The following is an 18880-nucleotide window of genomic DNA, read 5'->3' as shown; positions in this document are numbered from 1 at the left end:
AACTGAGTACATGTATTTTAGGCTCCTTGGCAAAACAAATGTGTACATGTAGGCCTTGTGTTTGTCAGACCATACCAAATATCAGTCTGCAAGGATCAATTGTATTTCAGCGGCTGTTTTGGGATTTAAAGGATTTTTTTATCGAGTACTATTAAACGAGTATCTGCTTGAGTACTGTTTTATTTTGAGTATTTTGCAGCTTGAGTATAAGAAATGTTGTTTGAGTACAAGTACTCAGAAATTTGAGTACAAGTAAGACACGGGTACTCTGAAAACAGTACTCAAGTACAAGTACTACAACACTGCTCACAAGTATTGAATTTACTGTATTAAGCATGATTATGCTTTGGAGAGAACAGGTTGATGATCCAACACCAAACCATTTTTATTGGGTTTGGATTTCACTTCTTTCCACCATGAGTACTAGTTCTCTTAAAATACAGTACATGTAAGTGGCAAAGAACATGCTATACTGGTACATGTACATGTATCATTCTTAAAATACTGCCGTTGTGCTGCTTGGAATTTTCAAACATCTTTTTACTCTAGATAAGTAAAAGTATATGTTACAGTTAAAGTTTACATACATGTACATGTATCTCGATGTTATATTTTTCACCATAAAAGAGTATGGTATATACATACATGTACATGTATACAGTACATGTAGAGGTAATGAATAGATTTCTTGGAATATCCTTAAGACTTCCCATTAAATTTCCTTCGTACTAATTAGGAATGATGTGTTGTGTTCCTGGCTAATCTGTTTTTCACAAACATGTCATGCTGATAAACATTCTAAGAACAACTAGATCTTTAACTATATCAACAACAATTCAGTTATTCTGAGGAGCTACATACTTGTACACGGAGCTCATTTACAGATAAATGTACATGTCTGTACTCCCCAACTTCATGGAACAGCCCATGTGCCTTACATCCAAGGTACTCTGCTAGTAGCAGTCCAAATTCCTTGTCCATACATTGTGCCTGGGTGGGTGGAACTATTTCATGGGGGGACTTTGAAAGGAACAAGAGACTAATTCCAGCTAATTGTGAATTAAAATAGAGATGTACATGGCGTTGCTATTGTGTTGGGCCTGATAGGATAGATTCTGTGGATGATTGGTTATAAGACTGCACCTCAACTCGTATGGCTGGCCTTTTTTTCAATGATTGTTTGAGTGTGCTATATTTCTCTTCACAACATAAATTGCTCTGTCACTTCAGAGGCTACCTACACACATTGCAGATGAAGGTATATGTACATTTAAAACAGTCACTATTTCTAGAGTACAGTGTATGAACTCATTTATAGTCAAATCTGAGTTGGGTTTTTTGGGGGGGCTGAGATGTGATATTTCTTCACTTGAAAATGTGCATATAAGTTAAGGCATATCGGAGTGTTTCAGGTGTAAGTAACTCATGTTTCCCTTTGTGGCAGGTGGTACCCATGTTGCGATAGGAGGTACCAACTGTACACACCTTGTCATTGAAAACAATGCAACCATAGAGATGGCTACTAATCATGATGTGAAACTGGTGAAGCAGGAGGTAGGTTTAATACACACAAACACTGTCATTGATATTGTGGAGTATCTGTGTTTCTGGTTTAGGGTCACCTTTTAAAAAACATTTTGTCAAATGTTTAGCTTGCACCTTAAGCTCTCAATTAAAACATTAATAATTGTTGGCCATGTCTGCAGGGATTTAGAATTGCTCTGTATTTTCCTTCCATAATCTGAAGTAACATTATGTTCACTTTCAGTGTATATAACCCTGATTGATGAGAACTGCATCTTTCCCAGAGTTGTAAATTTTCTTGAAATAAAAGAATATGTTAGAATTCTAGCTGATGCACAGTACATGTACATGAAGTACAAATGTACATGTATGGCTGTGTTTACTGGCTACTTTGGAGGTTGGGATGTGAATGTTGAAACACTGCCATTCCAAAAAGTCGCAAATTTGCAAAAGGACTGCCGTTGAGACTGAAGTCATAACCCTAAGCCTCAAACACTACTGGTTGGTTACTGATCGTCGAGACAGTAATAGTGAATTGAATTGTATTGCTTGTGTTTAATGGTAATTTAAATAATGATTTTTATATTGCTAGTGGTTCTGGGCCAGTGTTCAGATGGATGCTTGTGCGGATGAAACTTTGTACATGTATCACAAGGTGAGATATACTGGATTGTAGTGATAGGTTTGTAGTGATAGGTTTGTAACTAATCTCTCTCAGATGGAACACCTGCTTTAGTTATTTTTGAAGTCTCATGGTCACTTTTCCAATATTAATGGGCATAAGAGGATACTATCCAGGTATCAGACGTTTGCCTCAGGAACTAGATTGGCAATGTCTTTCAAGGAGGGGAGCTTACATATACATGTATGTCTGAAGTTCTCCACGTACATGTACACATTGGAAGGTTCTTTACATACTTTAACCCATTCATATGCTGGCTACTGTAGGAATCAATTACATTTTGAACTGGCATTTTGGTTTTTGATGTGTTTTTTTTTTGTAAAGATATTAGTTTTTATTCAATGTAATAATTACCTTGGCAAAACACTGCCATTTGTGTTCTGCCTTCTTTTCAAGTAGCTCTTGTGCTGTTAATACATATACATGCAAGCCTTGAGTTTCATTTTTTTTAGGGCACTACCATTTGGCATTGGTGGACTGGCTGAAATAAAGGGCACTAATGCCAAACGTGAGGGCATTAACGCCATCAGTGTACCAAAGTTATGGCCAATTAATGCCATCCTGATTTTTTTTATATTGCAAGAAATCAATATTCATTCAGGTCTAAGAAAAGGTGGGATACGCATTATACCTGAACATGTCTGTGATAAGTGGCGAACCAGTGCTCTACTGAATGTTGAAAGGTCTGTTTTGACCGCAGCTGTTCTTTCCTCGGCATTTTGTGTACCACAAAAACTGGCTAGGCCAGCGATTTTGCACACAACAACGTACATGAGAATTAATCAGGGTAGTCCCAATTGACCGATGTCATGTATGTACAGTTCAGATTGCGCGCAGCATGTTGCACTAAACTGCAAACACTACATTGCAGTGTTAGTTAAAATACTGCCACAACCATACCATTGTCCAGTGTGCATGAAAAACGTGGAGCTCTCGATATACCGTTAACACGCGTACACGTTGATGAGCACTTGTTCTAGACTAACATGGTGCATTGAAATGCTTGGCTTGCGCATGTGCTAATATGCTAAGTCACTGGATAGGCTGGTGGGTGTCGCCTGTGACGTGCTTGCGATCGTGCAGTGTGCATGGATTGAGTGGGTCGAGTCGCCAGTGCGCAGCAGGCCAGGCCGAGTGTAGATATCCCCATTATACACACAGTGCATGCATGCCTTGTATATGCATACATGCCATGCATTTGGGTGGCATGGCGCGGTGTTCCAGTCGAATGTGAGCGATCATGGAACGATGTGTATGTCGCTTTCCAGGCTGCTTTCCGTGTACCCTGCTGAACAGGGGCAGTCGATATGCACGTGTAAGGCACTATGGCCAAGAGAAAAAAGGCACTGCCATCTTGGCGGTGAAACACGCTCACTTTCAAAGGCATCACAACCAAATGGGAGGGCACCGATGACTATGGCCGTCTGGAAATTTGAGGCCTATACATGTACTGTATGTTTGTGCTAGCCTGTGCTGTGGTTCCATGATTGTTCAATGGAACACATTCATAAAAAATGATCACTTTGGTAACTTAAACCAAAAATTCTCACAAGATTTTTGCTTATGTCTGACACCTCCATAATTTGCGTGCTGGTATAAAGCCAAATTTTGAATACGTCATCGTAAATTAACAGCTAGAATTCAGCTCTCACAAGTGGATGTAAGTGAGATATAGTCATTTTGTCTAATGCTGTAAATTCAAGGGGATACTTGTCTTGTGTATTACATGTACATGTAGCTATTCATCATTGATGGGATTCTTTTCCTTGAGTAGACTGTTGGTTCTGATGAAGTACCTAAAACACCAGGAACTACACCTGTCATGCATACTTCACGGAAAAGACGACGGTTAAAGGAGAGCCTAGCTGCATTAAGTCAAGAGAATGATGACTTAGCATCACCACGGATGCCTTCAAAACGTCGATCAAGCACGCTCCATGTACATGACCCAAGCACAGTCATGTCCATGTCAGCTTCATCACTGCTGGATGCTACTCCTGATGAATCACTGGCAGGAAATGGTATACCAGCATTTCTTTACATATATCACACACGATATCCCTGGCCAATATCATATAAAAGGCTGAGATGGACCTTATTAGAAAAAGTACTACAATGAGATATTTAAATTTCAAACCAGATTCATGCAAAGTTTTTTGTTTGTTTGACTTGTAGTGTTTTCAGTTGGTACTCTTAGTCAACCCAACTTAAAGCCTTTATTGTGTGTGATTTTTGTTAAGATCTAACCACAAACTTGCAGGTTTTGAAACCACTTGCAATTTTATCAGAAGAAACCAGGGGAAAGTAGTGAGAAGCGTAGAAAGAATGAAGGCACATCTTGAGTGAGGATTAGGAATGATCTTTGTGATGGAAGATGCACAGTGACAATCCTTCATCTACATGTATACAAGAAAGGACTTTCCTACATTGCATGTCTGGAGTTGCCCAAAAACTCACCATTCAACACCTTAAATTTCCAGATCCATATGTTTTGTTGTACGTTCTATGAGTGAGAGGTTTGTTTGTACTGCAACAAGTTGATAGTGTCCAAATTTGAGACAGAAATCATGTTAGTATGTGAAAATAATTATTTCTTTGTGATTAGAGCCTTGCACCCCGATGCAAGTTGATGACACCCCTGTCACTCGGAGTACCCCTGAAAAGCCTATCTCCAAGCGTCACCTTACAGCAATGGAACTTCTACAGACAGAAGCTAATTATGTAGGAATACTTCGCACTATTCTCACGGTATGTTTCAGTTGTGAAATTGCTTGACATAAGAAGGCCATATTGCAACAATGTCATTGTAATCTCCCGGATCTCAACAGAAGGCCATATTGCAACAATGTCATTGTAATCTCCCGGATCTTAACAAAATGGTTGCCCAACAGAGTATTTAAAATTTCTAGCAAAGATCTTCAGGATCATGTGCATCTGTTTTGTCAAGATTTTTTGAAATTATTGCACTTGAAATTGAAAATTAATCTTCTGAAGAATTAAGAAAGAGCTCCTTCAGAGAGGTTATATTACAGAATTCACAGAAAAAGACCAGTTTTGGAAATACACACTATACCGAAATGTGGTGACTAAGTGCTCAGTGCCTGTGCCACTATGAGCCCCCTTCCTGTCATTTATGCAACAATTGTTGCTCTTTATCTGATATGAGTGAAATACTTATTGATTAGCAATAAACATGCTTTGATTTTATTACAGGTCTTCAAAGAGCCATTGGAGAAAGAGCAGACTGGTGGACCTATCCTTGACCAGGAGGAGATTAAAACTATCTTTAGTAAGATCCCTGAGATACATGAAGTGCATCAACGTCTACAGGAAGACCTAGAGAAATTGTTGGATGATTACAGTGAAGATAAGAGCATTGCTGAGATCATCATTAAGCATGTGAGAACCAGAAACTGCTGTTGCTGCTCCAAGATTTAATATTATTGTAATATTCTATCATTTACAACTGAGAACCATAGACAATTCCGGTCAAAAAATATGCAGGAACTTATTGGTTAATAGCAGTTTCTATACATTTGAAAAATAAACTCTATTCCTATCAGTTGATACTCCTAGGGTTACAGTTAGTGCTGTTTCTTGACCAGTATTTTTTCTCTTCATGTACACACACATTAGATAAGGTATATGTACATGTATGATGTAGGGCACATGCACCACGACTTAATGGACTGAAGTGTGTTTAGACCAATTGCTCTAATGAGTGCTACAGCTGAACTTCAGGCATGGGCATAGGCACTGTGTACAATACACCTGAATATGCTGTAGTGTTCAGGAGTCATCTTGTACATGCACCAGCAGTGATACTGTAGTATGTGATACACAGCGGTACACGCTCATAATGCCATGAACCAATCAACAGAATTAATATCCAACTACATATATCTTGCTGTTGGCAAGATAGATAAACCATTGTTGTGTGTAGAATTATAGTGGGTGCTTACAAATTGACAGAAAGTATATGTTATATGTTCAGAATTTATAAAAAACAATTCTTGAAACTTTCCTCTGCACCATCCTTTACAGTAATTTCCCACTCCAGCCTGTACAAACAACCATATTTCCATCCTCTTTTAATTCCATGAAAAATTGAAAAATCTACTAGTATTTTTATCTTCTGTGTTGACACTATCACATTGGCATGGGCAAGTGGAATAATCAGCTTGCTTATACTATCACATTGGCATGGGCAAGTGGAATAATCAACTAGCTTATACTATCACATTGGCAACTAGCTTATACTATCACATTGGCATGGGCAAGTGGAATAATCAACTTGCTTACACTATCACATTGGCATGGGCAAGTGGAATAATCAACTAGCTTATACTATCACATTGGCATGGGCAAGTGGAATAATCAACTAGCTTATTCTTATATCTTAGGGTTTTGTAAACACTGGAGTTTCTCTTTCAGTCAGCAGATATTATGAAGGCTTACCCAGCCTTTGTCAACTTCTTTGAGTTGAGCAAGCAAACGGTTATTGAATGTGACAAGCAGAAACCCAGGTTCCACGCCTTCCTCAAGGTAATAACAAACTGCCCGTAGATGGTAACTGTCTCCTGACTTTATTACTTTGCCAGTTGTAAATTTTTATTTCTCTTTATGTAAACATCCTTCATTTGATGCTGGCCGTAAGAAAGGCCAAAAGGAAAACTGTTGTGCAAAATGGCAAATGGAGGAAGTAGCTGTTGTAACTGTACAACTTTTAGTGAAACTTTTTGAGGTTTTGAAAATCTTGTTGCATTCATTCATAAGTTTTTGATATGCTGTCCGTGTTCATTGATATAAACTATTCGGTGTTTGCAATGCTTTGAAACTGCTACCCACACAGCTGTTTAATTGCTGTGAACTTTGATGTTGGAGGTACTGTACTGCATCACAATTGGTGCACTGACTAACTTAAGGCAGTTACAAATGTTTAGGTCAAATCAAACTAATCAAACTAATAAGAAAAGTTGTTCATAATACATAGACCTTTTCTAACAAGGGCAATGGTGAGAGAAGGGTTTATGTATAGCAATCAGATGAACAAGAAGGTAATTACCACAACAAGGAAATGGACAACAAACAGACAGACAACGGTAGTGATCATTTGAGCTATTGTGTGGCCGTGTAGGCTTGGCTTGTTGAAAGACATTTGAAAGTTCTGCACACATTAGATAATTACGTCCTTTAAATTTAACTACACATAGATATGTCAGAGTAGGCCAGAGTGCGGTCGCCAGACATTGACTGAACTCCTGATCCGACCTGTTCAGAGGCTGCCTAGTATGATTCTACTTCTGTCAGGTTAGTTTACTAAGATGGTGATTAAGTTACTAATTCCCCACAGTACAGTGACTCATGTATGGACACTGATCGATTCCTGTCTGTCCGTAGTCTCTATGCAGAAGTTAAAATGTATATACCATATGTGGGTGAGTATTCAGAATTCAGTACAGTAAACAGTACTAAAGGAACTACAGTAAGTCGGCACCCTTGGTACCCCCAAACTTGTGATGACTCACATGAAGTCGTCATTTTGCGGACTTCCATGAAACTATGACCTATGCATACATACATGTCAATGTACATGTGATTGGGTTGCTACGCTCAAAATATCTATTCCGCGCATGGAGGAAGGAATAGACAAAATGAAAACAAGCAACATGGTTTACAGTGCCCCGAAGTTTTGACATGGGGATTGAATTTTGTGAAGTGTAGCGGTCCATCAGTGTGAACGGAGTGGCCGCATGTACATGGACCGATAAATACTGAATTCACCCAGCGACAGTCCAACAAAAAAAATGTTGCTCCACTGGGCTGCTGAAAATACATGCACTAAAACCTTCAAAAAACAATGTACATGTACATGAAAGCAGAAAATACCTTTGCATCAAAGGCAATGTACATGTAGTTGTGTGAACTAACTTATTTGCTGAAGTATTTCAGAAGATTTTGATCCCTTCATTTTTTCAGAGTGTTGAAGTTTGGAATGTAACTCAAGTTGTCAAGGTGGTAGGAACCTGTGTGTCATACATGCTTCATCGAGTCTCTTGCGTTTCCCCCATCCACACTGCGCTCGCAACGCAACTTGTCTGATGCTTGGGCCGTGGGAAAGCAGAAATTATAATTTTGACTCCACATACTCTTATTATATTTATGTACTCCATGATTTTACATGGCACATGTATGTGATATCCTCTAAACGCACATACATGTATGTTGGGAGAGAAAGGTCTGGGGTTCATCCATGCTAGCAGTACATGCAACGCTGCCCTGAGATGTGTCCTAATTGTAACGCCACATAAACACCACGATGCAGCCATCACGGACCACGCCAGTAAACGAATGGCACCTTATGACTTTTCACTGACACTTCTTGCCAACCGTAGCGGGGGAATCATGTCAATGTGGGATTTTTAAATGCAGACTGACACAAAGGGTTTTGATGTGCTTTTTGTGGAAATGGGACTAAGAGTAACACTCCGACTTAGGCAAAATGACAATGTATAAAAGCCGTTTTAGAAATAAAAATTTTAATGGAAATGCTTTGGAGACGATCAGGACTTGAGTGATTTGCTGAGTTGTATGAAGACGACATAGCTTACTGTACAGCTTACTGTACTTTCTTTTGTTTGCCCATGCATTGGATGCATTTCTGCCAAGGAACTATTGGAAATAGGTGCAGGCACATGCCACAAAATGATCTTCACACAGATCCAGTGTGACCAAATTTTAGGATGCAGCCTCATGATCAACTCCTAGCTCAAAGGTATATGCGTGTATGTTTTTTGCTTTTAGTGATTGCTTTTGCTTTAAACAGTGTGATGATCATGTGCTTTGCTGGTTGTCTTTGACATAGATTTACACAAGCGAACTCCAGAGGGACATACAGAGTGGAAGCAATTGTCACAAGCATTAGACTCACTCAGGAAGGTTGCAGAGTAAGTTCTTTTTAAACCTGCAGATCGTAATATTTCACATACTTTTTAATCTTTAACCCCTTCATACCGGGAGCCGTCCACGCAACGGCTTTGTGTGAAGGTTAGTGCATACCACACATACAGTCTATTCACCATGCAGCTGCTGGTTCAATGGGGCCTGCTACTGTACAGAACTTTGCATACTGGGCATACCAGAGCCCAGCAGTCATGGTCAAAAGAATCCTGGCGTGAAGGGGTTAACCCTAAAAGAGCTGGGGGACAGAATCCACCCCCTTGACAGTTTTTTCGTTATTGTTGCAGTGCATTCTTTTCATGAGCCAGGCCTTTGACAGTTTTATTCACTTACTCTTTGCAGTCAGTTTTACACCAGTTTTGTGAAAATTGAATATACCATTTTTGTGTAGTGCCCATTTTTCCAAGGCAAGTCAGCCCAAAATGTATACTTTTCCACTGCCATGTTCAGTACAGGAAGACTGACGTGCGTGGGGCCTTCAACTGCAAACTACTGTGCCAACAAAACCATATATAAGATGTAGTCAAAACTTTACCTTTGTACTGATAAGGAGTGTCTTTACATGCATGCTAAGTTTTTGAAAAATTGGTTTCAGGATAGTTAAATTCTTAGGGTCCCTTTGTCAACCCCCCCCCGACCAGGCTCTGAGATGGTCCAAAATAACCTAGCTGGTTTCCCGTTAATCTCTTGTGATCGTTTGATGTGGTGAGATAATATTTTGTCAAATTGACAGTCTGAATAATACAGAGACAAAATCCTTATCATACCAAGTGTAATAAATTGCTCACATCAATATGGACAGCAGTTAAATGTATACTTAACATTTGGTATAGGATAATCTGCTTTGCTCATACTGGTAGTTCAGGATGAGCATTGTTGTTTGTACCATACCTTACATGAATGGGATTACACATAAAGTTAATGCTACAATGCCCAGTGTAACCAGGTGTGCGTAACTTGGGCATAAACTTATTAAACAAACATGTCTAAAATAAACTTTTATTTCATAAAGTCAACATGTTGATTATGGTGATTCTGAATATTCCACTTTGTTGGAAGATGAATGGTTTTGCAGTATACATGTAGGTAGCATGTGCAGGAACTGTGCAGTTTGAGTTGCATGAAGTTGTTAACACTGAACAGTGTGTGGTTATCCACTTGTTTATTCCTTTTGAAGGTAGTGTACACGATTAGCATGTATTCCAGTTTGTCAAAATTGACCTACTGTAGTTGGGGGTTTGCTATTTACTTGTGTATCATTCCATGGACTTGTTTAATTTTTTGAGTTCACTGTCCTGAGAAAAATCGAGAAAAATGTTCATTTTTAGCACTCAAAACGCAGCTCATATAATTTGTCTCGCAAAAATCCATGGGCCATAGGACGTTCCAGAGTGCCTGGCTAATGCATACCTGACCAATTATGGCCCTCCAAAAGTGCCTTTTTTCCACCACTGGTCATAGTACTTGTGATTGGCAAATTTACCTTCAAGTTTGTGTTTCCCCTTCAGCAATGCTACGCTGAGAATTTGCCGAATAAGCACTTCATCGTGCAGTACTATGAAGTGATTGCAGTCACCACAGTCAGTGCGTGACCACAACGTACATGTACACATGCACGATCAACAACATAGTCATTGTTCGCTCTTCACATGTACATGTATGTCGGTCAAAAACCATCCACACGTCAGTGCACATCATAAACACTTAGTAAATCAACTAATGTGGTAACTGTCCTTGCATTTTGGGCATGAAAGTTACTGTGATTCAAAAACCAGGAAGCTAAATGTCTCTTTATTGTTTGAGAAACACAGGCGTTCGCCATGATGCTCTGAAAGAGCTGTCATGTTAGAGTGCTGCTTGGTTTGGACTCTTCCATTATCTTGAGGGGTGAGGCTGCTTACCTATGCTCTGTCCCAGTGTCAGAACTCTTATGTGGGAGTGTGGAAATCCCAAAAGCATGGCAGTTTATGTTGAAAACCATTCCCTTTTTCTGAATTGGAACACTGGTGCACCATTAACAAGTGACAAGGATTAACCAAGAGTTACACTTTCATGTGGTGTAAGCAGCATTGATTACAATAAAATGTCTCATCTGATCACAGATTATCAAACTGTAAGCTTGGTAACAATGTATGAATGTTATTCCATAACTGTTCATGGACTTTTATGATTGGGTTTCCGCAAAATGTAGTAATGCTTAACAACTACCGGTAGATGGATTTACAATTGGAAGTATGTAACTAGAAAGACCACATATTCTGTAATACTTTAAGTTGATGCATGTATTTTACTTTGTCTAGACACATCAATGAAGATAAGAGAAAGACAGAAGGCCACACCCAGATGTTTGAAGTCATTAATGATATTGAGGATGTTCCTCCTCATCTTCTGTCGGCACATCGTAGTTTCATCATGCGAGCAGATATGACTGAGATTGGGGATAAAGAGAATGGTAAAGGAGAAAACTTCTCGGAAAAGGGAGGCAACATCAGCATGTTCCTGTTCTCAGACACACTTGAGGTTTGTGTAGTCTCACATGTAGATGAATTCTCTAAAACACAGAGAATAACCCAGTATGGCAAAGCTTAATATTAGGGTACATACATGTAAGGGTTCATAAGGGAGCATTTACATGTAGCCCTAACTTTAGACTTGTTTCCATTTCAATCTGCATACTTATTTATAAATCCGCAGTACTGACTCTCAGAACAGTGTGTAAATGTAATGACCAGTGCTATTTGTGAAACATGCATGACTCTAAAGACCACGGGAATAAAAATTTTGAAAATTGGAGGTTTGTGTCAACCAAATTTCTGTTTATAACATGTTTAATTTGCTGCCATTATCCTATTTGGTGTACAGTGTATTCTTGTGACTGCACTCCCTAATATGATGCTCTTCCAGATATAGAGCTCGTTTTTCATATCCTGTGCTGTTCTCCCATTAATTGTGTACATTTACACGTAAGTGTGGTTGCAGCGCTCTCATTTACTTTGCTTTTTCAGATACAACAATCAAAATTATAAGTCCCAAACACAACAAAAACATGTAAAATACTTTCTGTTACAGCACTGCTAAGTTTTGACATGGGGATTTACATGTATGTAAAGGCTCATGGGGATTTATGTAAAGTGCCTACATTGACCAGCCATCGCTGCATGAGCCCATGAGCTCAGTGATGATCCTATAGAAAACCACACTTCATTGGACCAAAATTCTGAACATACATGTATCTCCTGTTGTTGTGGGGGTCACTATAGCTTCCAGCTTTTCCATGTGGTTCTCGTCATTTTTAGCAGTAGGAAATCAGTGTTGAGTGTATCATGCAAGCATTGCCTTGTGCATTACCATTGGGCCCACTGTACACACAACACAGTCAATACAAGTTGCTTCACAGTGGGGGAGGGGGAAGCAATTTGGCAATTATCAATCACATGTAAGATGCCTGTTCTGTTTTGATCCACACACCCTGGCACATACAAATATTTACAGGAAAAAAAAATCTGGAGTATGATGCGCACATGTGCGAATGATTTGACGTGTATAGCCTTAAAACTTGACATTAACAAGCATTGGTCATGGACCTGTACATACAGTATATACGTGTAGTTCTCAAATAAGTTCAGTCCCTCTTAGCGCACTGTAATAGATACATGAGACGATGGTTTAGTGGCTACTGGGTGTATAGCCTCACAAGAAATAGCTGTATTGTGCAAGACTTGCAAACTACATGGCTCTATTCATTGTTGGGGCATATTATCAATAAGGAGCTCTTATTTACATGATATAGGTAATTTGTGACCGATGTTGTCATTGTATACTCGTTCAATATCTACTGGGTGATTTTTTTTAAAGACTCTGATTTGGAGTTTATTATTTTTAGAAAGCAGTCCGAAGTATTTAAAACAATGAGTTTTAAGTTCAACAGAGAGATTTTGGGCGACAAAAATCTTGAGGAAATTAAGGTGTACCAAATTAATCAACTCATGTATGAACAAGCTGATTGGCTCTCTTTCCCCATAGCTACATGTACATGTAGTTCATACATGTACAGGTATATCAAGTTTGGTCAAGACCCATTAAGGTTTTGTCAAGTTATGGTCACTTGATTGGCCCCCCCCCCAGCCTTAGATACATTTACATGCATCTTGAATGGAATTTCAAATGGGGCCTGAGAGAATGCATCCCTAACTTTTTTTTCTGTGACTTCCATGGCTGAATCGACACAGTGACTCAACTTAGAATGTTCATGACATTTCTACAACAGATCTGCAAGCGACGTGGCAAACCAGGAACTTCCTTTAAGAGTCCCCACAGCAGCAAGGCACCACAGAAATTCTACAAACACATTGAGCTAGTGCCTCTGTCTCATATCCGGAGGATTCTAGATGTGCAGGAAACAGAAGGTGTGTACCCGCACATGTATGTGTGTTTATAGTTTGTCTTTCAATTTTTGAGTGGACCAGTGAGCCTGAGACCCAGAGGCCGTAGGGAAGTGTGTCATTGTGCAAACTTGTATAAAGGAATTTTGGAAATAATGTTACCTGTTGCAAAAGGAAAAATCATAATGAAGATATTTCTAACGGCACATATCATCCAGTACTGGTGCTCAAAGCACTATGCATTTTATTATCCTTACCGGGTCCAGAAACAATCTTAAAATCTAAAACCAACTCGGTTCCCTAGAAAGTAAACAACTTAGTGCAGCCATGTTAGGACCATCTCAAAACTTGGGTTTGGGACAAGTTGCAGGTGGTAACACCTTCTTCATCAGCAAGAAGCCCTGCATTTGTTCTGGACAAGTTCCAGAAGACTTTCATGAGCAACTTGTCAACCATGAATGACTGTCTACATTTGGCCTGAGGGAACACAACAAGTAGACCCTCAAGAGTGGTTTGTGGTTTCCAGAGGAGTGACCTTGATACTTAATAAACATAACGTTAGTGCACTGTGATGGTCAAACCCTAGTTTTTAATTTGTGGTCGGAGGGGTAAAAAGAAACACATTGTATGATTTGCATATCCATATTATACATGTTTTTTAACATCAGTATGTACAAAGTATGTAGCTTTAATTTGTTCTTTTACGTGTTTCTAAATTATAACTATCAACCAAAGCCAAGGATTAGGAAAATTAAGGCACAAGAAAAATAACTTTCGAAACACGGACTAGCAAACAACATTTATGCCTTGAAACTTTTATTAGAAGAAACTATATTCAATTAATATAAATGTGGAAAATGCCTACAGGAAGCATTTCAAACCAGTTGGTTATCTTGGAGCTGTTACATGTATATCATTATTTCTTCCATTAGAGTAGACACAGCCTGGCCCGAACCATAAACCACAGTGGGGACATGTGTAAACAAACTCATGGCTTCATTGTAGGAAGATTGCCCATAAAGAATCCCACCACTTAATAAGCAACAATGTCCACCACTTGTCCCGGGATTTTGAGATGTCTCCTTACATGTAGGTGTTTCCTGGCTATAATCAACTACAACAACCCTGTCTGCCCTCACAGATACCCATTTATACTCCTGGGTGGAGAGGGAAGTGGGTGTTAAGTGACTTGCCCAAGGTCACAGCATACACCACATACATGTAGCTGGATTCTAATTATTATGATTGGAAGTTACAAATGTAAACCAGTAGGCCACATGTCTCACATACATGTATACATGTAAGCTAGATATTTCACACACAAAGATCATTCAAGGTACATGTTTTGATCCAAGTGGACAGAGTGTTAACACCCACATAGTGTGAGAAAGCTGATTTTGTTGATGTCTAACTGTTGTTTATTTTGTTTTAGAATGCAAAAACACATTTGCCATTTTGTGCAAGCCCCCCATGGACACCACAGAACGGCTGGATCACTTATATCTCTTCACCCTCATCAGGGAGGAGCCCAAAAAGGAGGATTGGCTGAAGACACTTTGTAAACATATAGCTAACGTCACTTGTAAGACAGATGCTGTAAGTACAAGCACATCCAGATATCCAGAGTACTCTCTTTCAAGGGATATCCACGGGTCAGTCTGTACCTGTCCCTTGTGATTGATTTGTAAGTTTAGAAAACTTCAAGGTTTTAATTATGGGTTTTGTCCTTACACTGATGTAAATTCACAACACTTTATAATCAGTGTTTATCTGAGAGCTTGTGAAAAAAATTCACAAGCTTACTCGGGTGGAACTTGAACCCAGGACCTGTTGCTTACTAGTGCAGACGTTATGAATTTTTTCACAAGCCTTCGGATAAGCACTGATTATACAGTGTGTTATGAACATATGTCAGTGTAAGGGCAAACTTGTTTTCCATCAAGAATATGATTGGTCACTCACAAGTTTGACCAAACCTTCCTCAAAGTTTGATTTGCATATAAACTTCCCATTGGTCAAATCTTTGATAAACTTCCCATCGGTCAAAGCTTTGATTTGTTCATTGTGTAACTCTGCTAATCAACAGGATCAGCAGATTTGATCCCAGGTCCCAACAAACTGCAACGTCCAATTTGATTAATCTACCAAACAATTGAAACTGACATTCTGTTTCTAAAAATACTCAGTCAGGACTGTGGGAAGTTCCCCTAAAACAATGGATTGGATAGCAAATGGTCCAAACAATTTTGCCTCCATCATGGCATACCACAGATGGTTCCATTTGGGTTGCATAAGGTTGGAAAATATCCTTGGAAAAAAGGGAGCAGAGTAAGAAAAGCAAGATAACCCACAAGAAATAGACATTTTTCCATTTCCTGACATTTGTAAAGTCTCAGAACTGCAGTCAACAATAGCATGTAGCTACTGCCTCATCAGTAGCATGTAGCTACTGCCTCACCAGTAGCATGTAGCTACTGCCTCACCAGTAGCATGTAGCTACTGCCTCACCAGTAGCATGTAGCTACTGCCTCACCAGTAGCATGTAGCTACTGCCTCACCAGTAGCATGTAGCTACTGCCTCACCAGTAGCATGTAGCAACTGCCTCACCAGTAGCATGTAGCTACTGCCTCACCAGTAGCATGTAGCTACTGCCTCACCAGTAGCATGTAGCTACTGCCTCACCAGTAGCATGTAGCTACTGCCTCACCAGTAGCATGTAGCTACTGCCTCACCAGTAGCATGTAGCTACTGCCTCACCAGTAGCATGTAGCTACTGCCTCACCAGTAGCATGTAGCCACTGCCTGCAGTCACAGCTACCCACTGTGTTTCCTCCAGACAACACTGATAGTGGGTACTCTCTTCCTGGCACATTCACTCAGTGTTCATTCCAACCAGTTCATACCCAGTTGGGACTTGTGGCGTGTCCTCGAGCCCTTCCAAGGTCCTTTTTGGAATCCTCCATAGAGGCCTCATCACCATACATATTGGTGAGGGCGGCCTTTCTACTTCCAGTAACTATGTCTTTCCTGGATCGTGGTCTGCTGATGATATCTGTTACACAGATGATATCTGTTACACATAGCTCCTCTGGGTAGAAATACCACGATGTCCTCATCCACCTGATGATATCTGTTACACATGGCTCCTCTGGGTAGAAATACCACGGTGTCCTCATCCACCTGATGATATCTGTTACACATGGCTCCTCTGGGTAGAAATACCACGATGTCCTCATCCACCTGATGATATCTGTTACACATAGTTCCTCTGGGTAGAAATACCACGGTGTCCTCATCCACCTGATGATATCTGTTACACATGGCTCCTCTGGGTAGAAATACCACGATGTCCTCCAGCTAGTCAGGTTTCCTCAGCTATTTGGTTCACCTATCCTGAATGGCTAACCTTCACAGACTTCAATCTCAGCCACCCTATCATGATGCATGTCGCTAGGGGGGCATACTTTGCCAACATCCTTTTGCAGTGTCCTTTGGAAGTTATCTGCATGACAAATGCCAGAAACTGCATGGCCTCGTACCTCTTGCTAACTTAAAGCTTCACAAGGAGTTCTTTCCCAGCATTTCCATACACACCGCTTCACTGACAATACGTGGACCGTACTTTGTGAGCTACCTCCAGCTCTACACCATATCCAATGGTCTCCTCTTTTCTCTGGTTGCCCCCTTATTGTTCCACACAGTCACACACACTTTCAGTACCTTCATGTACCTTCCTCCGGGGTATGGTGCTACTCTGCATATTTAGTGATTGTTTGGGTAGGTTGAGTGCAGTGGACTCCTCCCCCAGTGGGAAGAGTCTTTTAACGAATACCTCCCAAACAGTCAAAGCCCTTCCATCCTCCCACATTGGCTCGGGCCTCACTCACCAAAAAAGGACAAACATTGCAGTGGTGCTGCTATGCATCATGGGCCAAGAGGGCACACTACAGTTGATCAAGTTTTTAGCGAATAGAATCAGATGCAAAGGAATTTGCATGTTTAGTGACTGTTTGGGTAGGTATTTGTCAGCAGACTCTTTCCACACTGCTGTGGGGAAGAAAAATTCTGGGACACGAAATGTGTTCAAGTCTTGCAATCAAAAACTGAAGGGAAAACTTGAAAAACAAGATGTTCTAGTTTTAATCAAAATAGTACTTTAAACATTGCAGCAGATTTAGACTACGAACCCAAAGATTATCTTTCTTTGTGCAGAGGAGGATGTGGCCTTTGGAGAGGTATAAATACAGTTTAAGATATTGCATTTTTAATTTTATGCTCTTTTTCCCCTTTTCAGGAAAATTTCCTGACAAAAATAACCCCTGAAGAATTGGAAATCACCAAGAGTGACTTTGACAAGGGGAAGCTGACTAAAGCTATGAGGTAAATTCACACACAAATAACGTTCCATTTGTTTGATCTCTTGTCAACTCTTTTAATAGTGGTTGAAACTTCTGTTCATTTTTTACACTACTATTGTTACATGCTGTTCAAGGCTAGGTCCTTTGCCACTATGCCTATTCCTACAAGCTCCTCCTCTAAAAAAATAACATTAATGTCACAAACCAATTATTCTCTTTTGTGAGAGCAAGCTTCATCTACATCTTTTGAATTGCCATCTGTTGTTTCTTGCTTAACACTTTTTTCACACTACACACAGTGGCTGCAAAACAAAGACCTACTTACACAAGAACCAGCTGGTTTCCTTGAGTTTCCATTTCAAAATGGAAATAATCATTATGCTTATATTGTCACTCAAGTGCTAGTTCTGCACTATAATTATGAGTCTTGTTTGTGTGATGGTAGGAGAGCTAGACGAGCTACACGCAAAGTTGGTCGAACGTTCTCCTTCAACAAAACACCACGTAGGACCTTGCAACGAGCTGCATCTACTACAACTTTAAACATGAGTCCCATGGTGACCAAAGTAGATCTGGCTCATCCAGCTGAGCATATGGACCTTACAGGTGCTAGGCTGGCTAGCACATCAAGCCTAAATGCTAAGGTATCAGTATATCTACCAATGAACTAGGCCAAGGATGACTGAAAGTTCCATTCATTTGCACTACACTTCTTGGTTTAAAATGGCTTCACACTTTAGTACTCTGTATACTGTAATTAAAACTCATTCTACATAATTTGTGATTTGTTAAATGCTGTTTATTTCATTGGCATCCTTTTTTGCATATGAGTATCTTTCTCTGCCATTGAAACAAAATAGTTGGAACTCGTGCAAGTTTTGATAAATGAGAGTTGTCTTTTTCAATGTTTTCTACTTAACTGCAGGCGTATGTATTTATAACAAAATAAACAGTTGCTCAAATTAGTTCCATA

General features: G+C 39.8%; 1 protein-coding gene across 1 annotated transcript in view; it reads left to right on the top strand.

Moving 5' to 3' along the window:
- The window catches only part of ect2 (epithelial cell transforming 2), a 30003-nt gene that overhangs the window by 7655 nt on the left and 3468 nt on the right, over nt 1-18880 (top strand). Inside the window, exons 7-19 of the mRNA XM_087145486.1 lie at nt 1445-1554; nt 2117-2179; nt 3981-4227; nt 4812-4954; nt 5420-5605; nt 6641-6751; nt 7420-7516; nt 9072-9153; nt 11467-11686; nt 13434-13572; nt 14981-15144; nt 17844-17929; nt 18353-18551. Coding sequence (XP_087001612.1) covers nt 1445-1554; nt 2117-2179; nt 3981-4227; nt 4812-4954; nt 5420-5605; nt 6641-6751; nt 7420-7516; nt 9072-9153; nt 11467-11686; nt 13434-13572; nt 14981-15144; nt 17844-17929; nt 18353-18551 — 1847 coding nt within the window. The remainder of the gene's footprint in view (nt 1-1444; nt 1555-2116; nt 2180-3980; nt 4228-4811; nt 4955-5419; nt 5606-6640; nt 6752-7419; nt 7517-9071; nt 9154-11466; nt 11687-13433; nt 13573-14980; nt 15145-17843; nt 17930-18352; nt 18552-18880) is intronic.

Source organism: Acanthaster planci, linkage group LG14 (assembly GCF_054643075.1).
Source record: "Acanthaster planci isolate LZ-2023a linkage group LG14, COTS_SCS, whole genome shotgun sequence".
NCBI classification, from domain to species: Eukaryota; Metazoa; Echinodermata; class Asteroidea; order Valvatida; family Acanthasteridae; genus Acanthaster; species Acanthaster planci.
Note: the sequence above shows the minus strand (reverse complement) of the source record. Positions and strands in the feature narration are given on the sequence as shown.